Consider the following 15,321-nt stretch of genomic DNA (forward strand, 5'->3'; position numbering starts at 1 on the left):
AACTTCAAGAAAAGACTCCAGTCCCTCAGCCGCTCTCAGCCAATCCCACCTCCCGGCCTTATCTTGGCTCGTAAATGATCTGTACGGTGAGAGCGGTCTCTGGGGGTCACCGCGGGACCAAGTTTCACCAGTGGTGGGAGGGGTGCTCTGGCCCGCGGCCCTGGGCGCGCGAAGGGATCCCGGGAGGGGCGCTGCAGGTGGAATGCTGCGCTCGGAGCAGAGCCCGGGACCGCGCCGCCCAGGAGAGAACTCCGCTTGGGAGAGCAAGCTGCAAACCGCAGAGAACCTCGTTCTCCTGTAAAGTGCTTTCCAGGAGGGTCGGACAAACGCCCGTGGGAACAAAGACAGGGTCTCCGTGGGGTGCGCTGTCACCGAAACTGGCGGGGCTGCTTTCTCAAGTTTGCTGCCGCTCAGTTCGTGGTGAGCGAAGGAGGGGCGCTCCCGCTCCGGGTTCGCGAAGCAACCTGAGCGCCCCACCGGGAGCAGCTCCCGCGCCGCCGCCAGGCCCTAGCCTCTGCCCGGCCGCGCTCCCCTCCGGCCTCCCGCGGACCCGACCCTGCCACAGCCGGGGAAGTGGGCGCTTCACGAGAAGCTCCGGCCGGGGGCTTACCTTGGCCACTGGCCGGCGCTAAGCAGGCGACGAGAGCCAGGAGCAGCGTGCACGCCACTGCTGCCGGCCCGCGATCCATCCCCGCGACGGTCCCCGGCCTCGCCGTTCCTTCCCCGGGAGGTGGGTGCGCGTAGCACACCACACCGGCAGCGCCTCTGCTAGCGAACGCTCCTTTAGGTCTGCACCTCCGCCAGCTCCTAGTGACCAAAAGCCTGCACCCGCGCCCGAGGCATCCCGTTTTCTACCCGCGCCAGTCCCCACCCTCCAGACAGTGCATAAAGCCCTTTAGACCCGACCGCCCCGGAACAAGCATGCGGGAATCCAGCGGGCAGGCCCCCTGCCGCCCGGCCCGCCCCCTGCACTTTGCAGCGCGGGGAGGAGTGGGCACTCGAACACACGCGCACTCACACATGGACACCCCACAGGCGTGTGCACACTCACACACGCACTCATACAGCCGCATGCACTCCTAAGTGTCACACCAACTGACACAGATTCACAGATTCACTCATACACGCCAGTCACACACGCGCGCACATTCCACAGTCACACTTCCACGCCAACATACATAGTCCCCTTTAAGCGTGCATACACGAGCACACTCCGATGCGCACACTCTCACAGGCACACTCACACGTGCACACGCGCTGCCCTCGCCTCTCCGCAGGGTTCGCCGGGCAGAGAAGCCGGCGAGGCGACTCATGGGGAAATCTGCACGGACGCAGTTTTACTAAATGAGCAATGGAAAAGAATGGACAAGGAGGAAAGTCAAGAATAGAGAAGAGAAAGAAAAAATAAGAAATGAAAAAGGAAAGAAAAACCAGACAAGTGGAAATGAAGGACAGAAAGAAAGGGAAAGAGGCGGAGGTAGGGAAGAGAAGGAGTAAAGAGCCTGCTGGATGGAGATCTGTGACCTTCATTCCTGGCCTGATCTCTCTAGGCTCCTTCGGATATCCTGGTTTCCCCTGATAGGATACAGGCTGCTGAGATGGGGTGCTCTGTGTTTTTACAAATTAGAGAGGGAGGTGGATCTTTGTTGGGGAGGTTGGATCCTTATTTAGCAATTATTCAGCACCACATCTACAGGTGTCATGGCCAGATCGCGCTTCTTACAAGTCTGTTCATTTTGAAGCAAAATTGAAAAAGAGCGAACGTCTTCTCCATGCTTCCGGTACCCCTTTATAAGAAGAAACACGAGAGGTTCAGGGAACCCCGCGACTCCCTTCTTTGGGGCAGCTTTGGACAGGCTGGCAAGCGGCCCAGACCCCAAAAGCACAAGTGGCCTTACACCCGCCCTCAGCGCGCGGTCCTCAGCCTGTACGTGACATCAGAGCCCACGGGAGGTGGGGAAAGGAGGGCTGATGCGACTTATTTCCCGGTGTTGGGGACCCTGTGTGAGGAGGGGCTGTTTGGGGACCTGAGGCCATCCCATCATTTCCAGCTCCAGCCCCTGAACCAGCGCGGCGGCTAGTCCCAGGCGCCGGATCCTGGTCCAAGAAGTCAGGAGCCCTTTCCCTCCAGAGAGGGAGCCGTGACGCAGGGAGGAGACAGCCCTGAACGCACGTGGTCGCTGGACAGGTTCCCGCTGCCTCCCTTCCCCGGGGGCGAGAACCTGACAATTACTGCCAGCGCCTTTTCCCGGGGCACCGGTCTTCTGGGGTTCTGCTGACCCCAACAGTCCGGATCGCGTAGCTTCCCTGGGCTGCAGTGGTAGGCGCAGCTTTAGGTGTGGGGGCTAGGGGAGGGAAAGGATAGGTGTTACTTTGGAAAGACAAAAAGAGATAAATACACACAAAAAGAGAAAACTTAGGCTTCAAGAAAAAAAGGTGGAGTGGGGAGCGTTGTGGGAAAGAGTGGGAGAGATTCCTGGATTGGGAAATCCATGGGTCTGTGCTCTGGCCAAAGTCACTGGATCTCTATTTGCCTCCCTGCACAGTGTTGGGCGCTGTGCGGCGCGGAGGAGACAGGACTGGGGACAAGATGGTTGGGGGCTGGGGAGGGAGGGGGCGACCCGACCCGAGCGGGAGGAGGGAGGCGGCGAGGGGGCGCGACGCTGCACTCCAGTCTTCGCGGGTGATTTATGCCGGTTCCGGGCGGCCGGGGCGATGGTACGAGACCGCGCCGGGGTCAAGCTGGTCCGACACCCGCTGAGGCCGCGCTGCATAGTCAGTGAGCGTCCCCGCACCTCCGACTTACAAAGAGCGGCCGCCGGCTGGCGGGAGGGAGGACCGCGAGTGCGGGAGGGGCTGAGCTCCCTACAGAGCGCCCGTGGGCGCGCAGGCGCAAGCGTGTGTGTGTGTGTGTGTGTGTGTGTGTGTGTGTGTGTGTGTGTGTCCCCTTTCACTGTAGCAGCCAGGGCTCCAAGCATTCCTTTCTGTACTGAAGAGTTCCTCAATTGTTGTTGTCTTTGTGCTCCAGTGTTGCCAACTTACTGGAATTCCTGACGTGGTTGCACAGCAGGGCTCAGGCTGACCGTACTAGCCAGCTGCGTTTGTGTACGGGGCCGACCCCGCCGTTAATCCCAGAATAACGCAGAAGAGGGGAAAGGAGGGAGGGAGAACGGGAGGTAGGAGAGCAGAAAAGGGTAGGGATGGGGGACCACCTAGCGGAGCACAGCCCATCATTCGAAGCACTGTGTATGTCGACCCACACGCTTTTCCACTAGAACAACCCATTTTCTCAATGCAATCCCCAATCCGTGACGTTTGAAAACTGCCTGCACCATGCATATGTTTATCTCTGGCATCCATACCTGAGAATGCCTGTTGCTAGATTGGGGGGGACTAAATCTATGGACCAGTACCTGGGAAAGCTCAGGTTAATTCAGTTGCAATTTAAGCCAGCATCGTTTCTCTATAATGCAAAAAGATAATTTCTTTAGTTTTCACATTTCTCTCTCCATACACGTATAGAGGACTTTTCAGAGCAGTCAACCAAAAGAGAGAGGGGAAAGTGAAACCAAGAAGCTTCAGCACCACCATTGCCCCAGAAGCCAAGCTGAAATTTACACCATTCTTGACTCCTCCTTCTTTTTTCCACCCCCATGCCCAAACAATCATGAAATTCTGTTAACTCAAATTCATCAATCCACTCATCAATCTGAATTACAGTGAGAGCCTTAGAATGAGCTCCTTGCTATCAGTTATGCCCCCTCCCATCTATTTTCCATTCGGCAACCAGACAATTCATCTTGGTAGTTCTATCAAACTAGTGCTTGCAAACAGAGGTAATTACCCTTTAGAGAGTAATGAAATCAATTTAGCAGGTCAAGGCAAGAATTATATTCAAATGAAATATAACAACATAGAAACTAAAATAACTTTCATGTGGAAAAGTTATGTATAACTTTATAACACTACTGTTTCTGTGTGTGTGTGTGTGTGTGTGTGTGTGTGTGTTTCCTCCTGAGTGCCATAGAGCCAACTGCCCCCTGAACAGCTCCAATCCAATGTCCTAAGACCTCAAACTCAGCAGGATGGAGCCCAAACCAATACACACACACACACACACACACACACACACTATGTCACCATGTAAAATACATTTCTCATATGCATCTCAGCCAGAAAAGTTTAAGGTATCTCCCCACAAATTACTTATTCATTAAAAAGGGAAAAAGCGACTTTAAGCAGAAAAATATGGTAGATATTTTACTATGTTTCATTATTATTTAAATATGATAAGGTTAACAGATCAAAAAACAACTGCCATTGAAAATATAGTTTCTTATATTCACAGATCCCAAGAGAGGGAGTACACATCTTGCCACAAGGTACCACACAGGGAGGCAGAGGGCAAGGGGGAAAGTGTGGGCAAGCTCCTTTACTATGGTTTCTACCTAAAGGAACAGACAAGGCAGAGTAAGCAGGTTTAGGATTGACTAATTTGTATTTATAAAACAAGCAGGAGGTCAAGGCAAGATGACTGATCAGTCAGGCATATTAACAGATTATCTAGAACAAAGTGTATATGGCATATGCATGCAGGACAGATGTTAAAGCATGAAGCTTAGGCCCAGCACAGTGGCTTATGCCTGTAACCCCAGCACATTGGGAGGCTGAGGCAGGAGAATCACTTGAGGCTTGAGCCTAGGAGTTTGAGGCTGCAGTGAGCTATGATCACGCCACTGCACTCCAGTGAGAACCTGTCTCTCTCTCTCTCTCTCTCTCTCTCTCTCTCTCTCGCCTATATATATTAAGGCATTACATTTACAGAAGTTAGAAATGTGGTAAATACAATAGACTCTACATTGAACCAAGGAATCAAAGTCAACGCAACAATCAAAACTAATATAAGACAAACTGACATCACATTCCTCCTGGTATGACACACTCTGAAGGATACAACAGCACTTCTGTGGTATTACTGTGCATGCCCCAAATCTAAGCAGGAGAAAACATCAGTCAAATCAATGTTTTCTCATTTTTTAGAATGTCCAAACTGAGGGACATTTAAGTACTAAAGTATAGTATTTTCAGTATATTTTGTATACTTCAAAAATGGCAAGGTCATAAAAGACAAAGAAAGGCTGAGATATGCAGTTTAGAGATATGCAGCGCATGACCCTAGGGTGGATCTTGGACTGGGAAAAAAGTATCTCTAGAGGATGTTATTGGGAAAATCATATATGCATGCCCTCAGAACTCTATTTACTTCCCTCAGCCCAGCACTTGTCATATTTGTTGTATTCCCATGGCCTTCTCAAAACTCTTCCCCTCTGCAGCCATAATAATCTTTTTTAGTCATTATGCCAACCATACACTTGCCTGATTACAACCTTTCAATCATTGTTCCATTATTCCACAATTAAATGCAAAATTTTTAGCATAGCCTACAAACCCTTGCATGATGGGGCCTTTGACAATCTCTCAAACTTTACTTGACAGTTTTGCCACACTGGCCTCCACTTGGTTCCTCAAACATGTACTATGTGCTTTTGCAGCCTTGAAGGTGTGATTAAGATATGTAGGTCACCCTCCCAAGACTAATCCAGGAAGAAGTTGAATCCTGTATAGACCAATAACAGGCTCTGAAATTGAGGCAATAATTAATAGCCTACCAACCAAAAAAAGTCCAGGACCAGACAGATTCACAGCTGAATTCTACCAGAGGTACAAGGAGGAGCTGGTACCATTCCTTCTGAAACTATTCCAATCTGTAGAAAAAGAGGGAATCCTCCCTAACTCATTTTATGAAGCCAGTATCATCCTGGTACCAAAGCCTGGCAGAGACACAACAAAAAAAGAGAATTTTAGACCAATACCCCTGATGAACATCGATGCAAAAATCCTCAATAAAATACTGGAAAACCGAATCCAGCAGCACATCAACAAGCTTATCCACCATGATCAAGTGGGCTTCATCCCTGGGATGCAAGGCTGGTTCAATATATGCAAATCAATAAACGTAATCAAGCATATAAACAGAACCAAAGACACAAACCACATGATTATCTCAATAGATGCAGAAAAGGCCTTTGACAAAATTCAACACCCCTTCATGCTAAAAACTCTCAATTAATTAGGTATTGACAGGATGTATCTCAAAATAATAAGAGCTATTTATGACAAACCCACAGCCAATATAATACTGAATGGGCAAAAACTGGAAGCATTCCCTTTGAAAACCGGCACAAGACAGGGATGCCCTCTCTCACCACTCCTATCCAACATAGTGTTGGAAGTTCTGGCCAGGGCAATCAGACAGGAGAAAGAAATCAAGGGTATTCAATTAAGAAAAGAGGAAGTCAAATTGTCCCTGTTTGCAGATGACATGATTGTATATTTAGAAAACCCCATCGTCTCAGCCCAAAATCTCCTTAAGCTGATAAGCAACTTCAGCAAACTCCCGCATTGCAAAGACAATCCTAAGCCAAAAGAACAAAGCTGGAGGCATCATGCTACCTGACTTCAAACTATACTACAAGGCTACAGTAACCAAAACAGCATGGTACTGGTACCAAAACAGAGATACAGACCAATGGAACAGAATAGAACTCTCAGAAATAATACCACACATCTACAACCATCTGATCTTTGACAAACCTGACAAAAACAAGAAATGGGGAAAGGATACCCTATTTAATAAATGGTGCTGGGAAAACTGGCTAGCCATATGTAGAAAGCTGAAACTGGATCTCTTCCTTACACCTTATACAAAAATTAATTCAAGATGGATTAAAGACTTAAATGGGCTGGGTGCGGTGGCTCAAGCCTGTAATCCCAGCACTTTGGGGGGCTGAGACAGGCGGATCACGAGGTCAGGAGATCGAGACCATCCTGGCTGACACGGTGAAACCCGTCTCTACTAAAAAGTACGAAAAACTAGCAGGGTGAGGTGGCGGGCACCTGTAGTCCCAGCTACTCCGGAGGCTGAGGCAGGAGAATGGCGTAAACCCGGGAGGCGGAGCTTGCAGTGAGCTGAGATCATGCCACTGCACTCCAGCCTGGGCAACAGAGTGAGACTCCATCTCAAAAAACAAAACAAAACAAAAAAAAGAAAAAAGAAAAAACACTTAAATGTTAGACCTAAAACCATAAAAACTCTAGAAGAAAACCTAGGCAATACCATTCAGGACATAGGCATGGACAAGGACTTCATGTCTAAAACACCAAAAGCAATGGCAACAAAAGCCAGAATTGACAAATGGGATCTAATTAAACTAAAGAGCTTCTGCACAGCAAAAGAAACTACCATCAGAGTGAACAGGCAATCTACAGAATCAGAGAAAATTTTTGCAGTCTATCCATCTGACAAAGGGTTAATATCCAGAATCTACAAAGAACTTAAACAAATTTACAAGAAAAAATCGAATAACCTCATCAAAAAGTGGGCAAAGGATATGAATAGACACTTTTCAAAAGAAGACATTTATGCAGCCAACAGACACATGAAAAACTGCTCATCATCCCTGGCCATCAGAGAAATGCAAATCAAAACCACAATGAGATACTATCTCATGCCAGTTAGAATGGCAATCATTAAAAAGTCAGGAAACAACAGACGTTGGAGAGGATGTGGAGAAATAGGAACAGTTTTACACTGTTGGTAGGACTGTAAACTAGTTCAACCATTGTGGAAGACAGTGTCGCGATTCCTCAAGGATCTAGAACTAGAAATACCATTTGGGTCAACCATCCCATTACTGGGTATATACCCAAAGGATTATAAATCATGCTGCTATAAAGACATATGCACACGTATGTTTATTGTGGCACTATTCACAACAGCAAAGACTTGGAACCAACCCAAATCACCATCAATGATAGACTGGATTAAGAAAATGTGGCACATATACACCATGGAATTCTATGCAGTCATAAAAAAGGATGAGTTCATGTCCTTTGTAGGGACATGGATGAAGCTGGAAACCATCATTCTCAGGAAACTATCACAAAGACAGAAAACCAAACACTGCATGTTCTCATTCATAGGTGGGAATTGAACAATGAGAACACTTGGACACAGGAAGAGGAACATCACACACTGGGGCCTGTCATGGGGTGAGGGGAGGGGGGAAGGATAGCATGAGGAGATATACCTAATGTAAATGATGAGTTAATGGGTGCAGCACACCAACATGGCACATGTATACATATGTAACAAACCTGCACGTTGTGCACATGTATCCTAGAACTTAAAGTATAATAATAAAAAAAAAAGAAAAGATACATAGGTCAGAGAGGTAGAGGTCATGGAGTTGCCTCAGTTCCTTACAGCTCTGTAGATCTAGATCCTAACCTAGCATATCCTTACAAAAATTCCCCCTTTTGCTTGAATAAGCTTGAATGGACCTCTGCCCCTTGTAAAACAGAGCTGGACTGAAATGATCAACAATTGCTAAAAAGACATCATAAGGCATCTCACCTACTAGTCAGCTCCAGTATTTATAATGCTTTTTTTCTTGAAGCCTTTTAAAAAATAGCAATAATAACTTTGGACTCGCCAGCCTGAGGACCAGGTTCTGAGCCATAAATTAACAGCATATCTCTGGTGTGTAGCCAGGGCCAGGAAAGCCACAGCAAGATCTAAAGGGACAGCCAGTGCAACAGACATATTTTCCACAAACAAAAATGAAGACAAGAAGTATAATATCACAAGAGAACCCTCTTAGTTTTCAAATAAAGTTGTATGACAAGTCTTGGCAAAGGTTTAAAGAAACAACAGAGACTCTAACAAGTCTCATTGATTGAAAAATAGTTAAATAAAATTGAGGCTTCCCCCCGCCCCCCCAAAAAAAATCCAAGATATAAAGACACCATTGCAGGAAGACCTGGGATTCAGTTACCTGGGGCTAAGGCCATCACAAATGCTTCCATCAGTCCCTGATCGCTAGCACCAGAGTCAAGACGCTGTGCAGGGAGACTTCAGAGTAACAGCAAAGCAGACTAGGAATACAGTTAAGAAAGTCAAAATTGTTAACCTTACCACATTTAAATTCTTCTCTCTCAAGAGCAGTTTATGCCAGTAAAGATCAGTGAAAACATCTGGCTAGATGGGTCTTGAAGGCCAGAAGACCAAGATGATTCCATCAGTCTCACTGTTCCTCTCTTATCTCAGAGATTGTGAAAGTGCTGAAGGTATAGAAAGGCATATGATAAGGAGTAGTATATGCAGGAAGAAAACACCTATATTTAGTCAGAATGTACATAGGATCCTTCAAGTGAAATCAATGAGGACAATTACTTCGAGGTCACCATTACATGTAAATCCAGTCTTTGGTGTTCACAGGTTTGGGAACATGCACCAGAATTCAGCCAAGCTCCCTATCAAAGGCGTCAGGTCTATCTTGTTCATCACCAAATCTCCAGAACCTGGCACAGGACCCAATACATGGAAGGCCCTCAGTAAATGTTTGGTGAATGAATAAATGAAATAAGACAGCACAAAGTCTATATTTGGCGTCTGGCATTTCAACCAAATCAGAATCTAGATATCGAATAGACTTTACAGGATACAATGTGTGCTGAAGTGATCTTGCTATCTTGAGTACCATGGAAAAACATCCTCAGAGTATTTCAGTCTGAATTTCTCCTTAGTCATACTTGCCTTCAGGACCTACAGTTAACTTTGCAATGTGAGTTGAAATAGGGCAGTATTTCTCTAATGTCCGTAGAGGACTTTTGGCAATATTTGGAGACATTTTTAATTATCACAACTGAGAACTCCTGCTGTCAACTAGTGGGTAGAGGCCAGGGATGCTGCTAAAACATCCTGCAATGCACAGAACAGACCCCACAACAAACAATTATCTGCCCTCAAATTTCAATAGTGCAAGGTTAAGAATCCCTGAAAGAGAACAATCAAATTTTAAATATTTTGACAACAAAGTATTTAAGTTGGATTTCAGACCTAGAGCTCAAGAACAAAATTATAAAATCCATTTAGAAACCACTTCTGCTAATTTTCTTTTTCTAGTACTGGACAATACAGTGGGCAAAGGACTATAATTCTGTAGATGAAAGTTCAGTCAAAAGAAACAGACATATCTCACTTACAGTGGGAGCTGAACAATGAGAACACATGGACCCAGGGAGGGGAAGAAAACACACGGGGGCCTGGTGGGTGGTGGGAGGCACGGGGAGGGAGGGCATCAGGATAAATAGTTAATGCAAGCTGGGCTTAATACCTACGTGATGGTTTGATTTTGATGGGTGCAGCAAAGCACCATGGTACACGTTTACCTATGTAGCAAACCTGCACATCCTGAACATGTATCCTAGAACTTAAAATAAAACCAAATAAAAAAGAAACAGACATAAGATGCAGCATGCCAAGAAGCATTTCAAAATAGAGAAGCTGCATATTGGTTCCTACGCTTCATTGATGTTCAAATGCAAACTAAACAAGAAACATATTTCTTTCCCCTCTCCTCTCTGGTTGAACAGCTGCTATTTCTTCCTCAAGCCCCACCTCAAATATTTCCTTTTTGGTAGTGAAACCTCCTCCACCTCTCCCAGAGTGCCTCTTTCTTTTCTGTAATCCTATCCCACCAAACACTTACCTTCATTAGGATTCTCAACATGTGAAATAAATTCTTTGATTACATTTATGTTTCCCCCAATAAACTTTGTACTTCATGGTCTTCTTTTTTAAAATAAATTTTTTGGCCGGGCGCGGTGGCTCAAGCCTGTAATCCCAGCACTTTGGGAGGCCGAGACGGGCGGATCACAAGGTCAGGAGATCGAGACCATCCTGGCTAACCCGGTGAAACCCCGTCTCTACTAAAAAATACAAAAAACTAGCCGGGCGAGGTGGCGGGCGCCTGTAGTCCCAGCTACTCGGGAAGCTGAGGCAGGAGAATGGCGTGAACCCGGGAGGCGGAGCTTGCAGTGAGCTGAGATCCCGCCACTGCACTCCAGCCTGGGCGACAGAGCGAGACTCCGCCTCAAAAAAAAATAAAAATAAAAATAAAAAATAAAATAAAATAAAATAAAATAAATTTTTAATTGTAGAATAGATTGACTGAAAATTCAAAGATAGCCCAGAGAATTCCCACATATCCCACACCCAGTTTAGCCTATTATTAACATTTTAAATGAGTATAGTACATTTGTCACAATTAATGGGTCATTATTACTAATTAGAGCACATGGTGTGTTCAGATTTCCTTAGTTTTTTTACCTAATGTACTTTTACTGTTCCAGGATCCCATCCAGGGTACCACATATATTTAGTCAGCCTGTCTCCTTAAGCTTCTCTTGGCTGTGACAGTTTCTTGGGCATTCCTTGTTTTTGATGACGTTGGCAGTTTTGAGGAGTACTGGTCAGGTATTTTGCATAATGACCCTTACTTGGGATTTGTCTGATGTTTTTCTCGAGATTATATTGGAGTTATGGGGCTTTGGGACATAACCAGTAAGTAAAGAGACATTCTCTTCATATTAAATCAATGGTAGATATTATCAATATGACTTAAGTCATGATTTAGGATAAATATACATCAACCTTGATCACCTGGCTGAAGTTGTGTTTGTCAGGTTTCTGCATTGAACAGTCACTCCTTTTTCTTTCTTTTTATTCTGTACTCTTCAGAAGGAAGCCACTGTGTGCAGCCCACTGTTTAGAACTGGAGAGCTGTGCTCCTCCTCCTTGCAGACACAGTGAAGGAATTCTTCTGTATGGATAGATTTGGCTGTTTGTTCCCATTTATTTATTTATTCAATCATATATTTATATCAACATAGAATCATAGATATTTATTATATAGTTTGGATTATAACCCAATACTACATTATTTTATTGCTCAAATTGCTCTAGCATTGGCCATTGTGAGCTCTCTCAGTTGGTTCCTGTGTTCCTTTGACATACCCTCATTATTGTGGGGTTTGGGGGCATTTTATTTGTTTCATTGTTATTGTTTTATTTTGTGTTTTAGCACTTGCTTGCTTTCCAGCACAGCAAGTTGCCCCAGGCTCATCTTCTATATTCCCTGCACCAGTCATAAAGTCAAGATCTACTTTTTATTCTTCATTTTATGAAGAATGAAAATAATAACCAAAATTTACTGAACATTCACTATGTGCCAAATATAAGCTAAGAATCTGGCATGCATATACTATCTGATGTTAAACAAAATTCCAGCTGATTAGTATGTAACCTAGAGACCTTGTTTGTAATGAATTGCCTGGGGAAATAAATTGCCTAGGGAAACATTTTATCTTTTAATCTTAGGATGGGAAAGCCTGCCTAAGTAAGGCATGAATGCTTCAATCCAAAATGGAAAGGATTGCTAATTTTGTCTACATAAAAATCAAATGATTATGTAAGGCAAAAAACACCGTGAACAATGTTCAAGGACAAACTGAGAAAATACTTTTCACATCTATGACCTAAAAAAGGTTAATATTTACTAATATAAATAAGTTCTTAGAAACCAGTAAAAAGTTGAGTATCCCACTAGAAAAATTATCTGCAAGCACAGTAGGAGCTAACATTTATGTGGTGCTTATTAGGTGCTAGACACAACTCAAAGTGCTTTATAAATATAAACGCATTTAATCCTCACAGCGACCCTATGAAGTAGGCACCATAATTACTCCTATTTTACAGATAAGGAAACTCAGCCCAGAAATGTTGGTTGTGATTTTTCCCAAGATCACATAGCCTGTTAGCAGCAGACCTGGAATTTGAACCCAATCTGATCAGCTCCAGATTATCTAAGCTTGTACTATCCTTGAAAGCAGATCCATGGTACAAAGACTTGGATGTATGTAATTTATTGAGAAATAATTCCAAGAAGCAATAATGAAGGATCACATAGAGTGAGATGGGGAAGAGAAAAAACTAGGTAGGAGTGCCATATTCATGACGGTTAATTTTTTAAATGCTTCTCACAATTGTCCACTTGAGGATCAACCAGGAGTAGTATTTATTCACCAGCCCCCATACCCTACTGGTTAAGAGTTCTCCTCAGGGCATCAGGTTCTCTGTATCTTGGGGTATGCATGTGGGCTTACTCAGTCCACCAGTGTCTACAGCACCAGGGAAGCTCTAGGGCAAAAAGTGACAGCACATCCCATGGGTACCTGGAGCATAATGCTTCCAGTATAAAGTGAGTTGAAGCCCCATTGAGGAGCCAAGTGACCAGCAGTTGTGATACTTTAATGCTTTGTGGTACTCACTGGTGGAATCATTCCATGTAGGAATCAGGACTTCTAATGCAGCAGAGCCTAAGATGTCAGGAATGAGAAGCAAATTATTGAGCTGATGGTGGGAGGCACCAATCTTTCTTCCACTTTGGGGGACAACGATTCATATATCTATCATATGCCACATCCTAGAGGACAACACTCCAATCTCACCAGTTTTGTCACTGAACTGGTGATTTAAATGAGAATTTATCATTCCATCACTGTATTTAGGTGGCTGCTTCTAGGAATAAGGTATAAGTAACACCAACGCATTCCAAGGTCATATACTGATGTTACACCTCCTTCACTGTAAATGCGTTGCTGGTGAAAGCAAACTCATATTCAGAGTATCTGTCGATTCTAGTAAGGACAAGTCACTTCTCCCTTCATATGGAAAGGGTCTGATGTAATCAACATTCAACCAAAAAGCTGATTTTCCTGTTTCTTCTCATATCTGCATTGGAAATTTGTCCTTTCCTGGGAATTTTTCCATTTCACCAAACTTTTCAAATATACTGCCATCAATTTGTTCATTATATTCTCTTATCTTTTGGGGATCTGTACGATTTGTAGTATTATCTCTCTTTTCATTGCTGTATTGGCTATTTGCTGTCTTTTCTCTCTCTTTCCTCTCTTTTCTTTAAAGCATTGTCAATTTTGTCAGTCTTTTCAAAGAACCATTGTTTTCATTCAATTATATTTTTGTTTTTTGTTTTTTGAGACAGAGTCTTGCTCTGTTGCCCAGGCTGTAGTGCAGTGGCATGATCACAGCTCACTACAGCCTTGACTTCCCAAGGCTCAAGTAATCCTCCCTCCTCAGCCTCCAGAGTAGCTGGGACCACAGGTGCATGCCATCACACAGCTAATTTTTAAATTATTTTTGGTAGAGACACAGTCTCACTATGTTGCCCAGGCTGGTCTTGAACTCCTGGGCTCAAGTGATCCTCCTACTTTGGCCTCCCAAAGTGTTGGGATTACAGTCATGAGCCATAGCACCCAGCCCTATTTTTACTTTATATTTCATTTATACCTTTTGTTCATTATTTCTTTCTTCCTACTTACTTGGGATTTATATACTGTAAACCCTACCTATTAAATTTTTATTTCAGTCATTACGTTTTCAGGTCCAAAATTTCTATTTGAATTATTTTTAGAGAGTGCTGTTCTCTTGTGAAATTCTCCATTTTGTCATCTATTTTCTTGAACATGGCAATCCTGATTATTTTACTTTTATGGGGCTTTTTTGTTTGTTTGTTTTTTAAGAGGTGGGTTCTCACTCTGTTACCCAGGCGGGAATTCAGTGGTGCAATCATAGCTCATTGTAAGCTTGAACTCCTGGTCTTAAGCGATCCTACCACCTCAGCCTCCTGCGTAGCTGGGAATACAAGCAAGCACCACCAAACCTGGCTAATTTTTTAATATTTTGTAGAGATAGGGTCTCTCTATGTTGCCCAGGCTGATCTCAAACTCAATGATCCTCCCATGTCAGCCTCCCAAAGCATTGGGATTAAAGCCATGAGTCACCACTGCTGGCCTATTATGATTATTTTAAAGTCTGTACCTGGTAACTCTTGGATATGAATTGTCACTATCTGTTGTTTTTGTTTCTGGTCCTTTCATCCAAGGTTCTGGTATGCCTGGCAAATTTTAATTGAATAATTTCCATTGGATATGAAAAAGTTATATAAGTTTTGGATGATGCTATCTTCTCCAAAGAGGATTTCTTTTCCTTCAAGCAGGCAGTTAGAATAGAGGTAAATCCTTGATCCAATCAGAATGAGTTGTCTCAGGGCTGGGTTCCAGTCTTTTTGAGGGCTGAACTATTTCTGGTTTGTCCTTACTCCTAGGAAACAGGTATTCAAGTATCTCAGTGGAAACATGGAGTGTGGCCCAGGATTGTGTCTCTTCCTCGTTAGGCTCTGAATTCCAGTGTTTAGCTCACCAGCACCATGATACTTTCAAAAGCTCTGATTAATTTTTTAACATCTTGGTTTCCACATTATATTAGTAATGTTGCTTACACATTTTAAGTTCTTTGAGGAAAAAAGTAGCAGAGAATTTTAGGCTTATCTTAACTTT

The 15,321-nt window shown here is 44.2% G+C and overlaps 1 protein-coding gene across 1 annotated transcript in view; it reads right to left on the reverse strand.

The window, feature by feature from the left end:
- LRP2 (LDL receptor related protein 2) overlaps positions 1 to 1,223 on the reverse strand; it is a 213,508-nt gene extending 212,285 nt beyond the window's left edge. Inside the window, exon 1 of the mRNA XM_015110294.3 lies at positions 611 to 1,223. Within this exon, the coding sequence (XP_014965780.3) occupies positions 611 to 689 (79 nt within the window). The 5' untranslated portion in view covers positions 690 to 1,223. The remainder of the gene's footprint in view (positions 1 to 610) is intronic.
- Positions 1,224 to 15,321: the final 14,098 nt, after the last annotated feature.

The sequence above is a fragment of the Macaca mulatta genome, chromosome 12 (assembly GCF_049350105.2).
Source record: "Macaca mulatta isolate MMU2019108-1 chromosome 12, T2T-MMU8v2.0, whole genome shotgun sequence".
Classification (NCBI taxonomy): Eukaryota; Metazoa; Chordata; class Mammalia; order Primates; family Cercopithecidae; genus Macaca; species Macaca mulatta.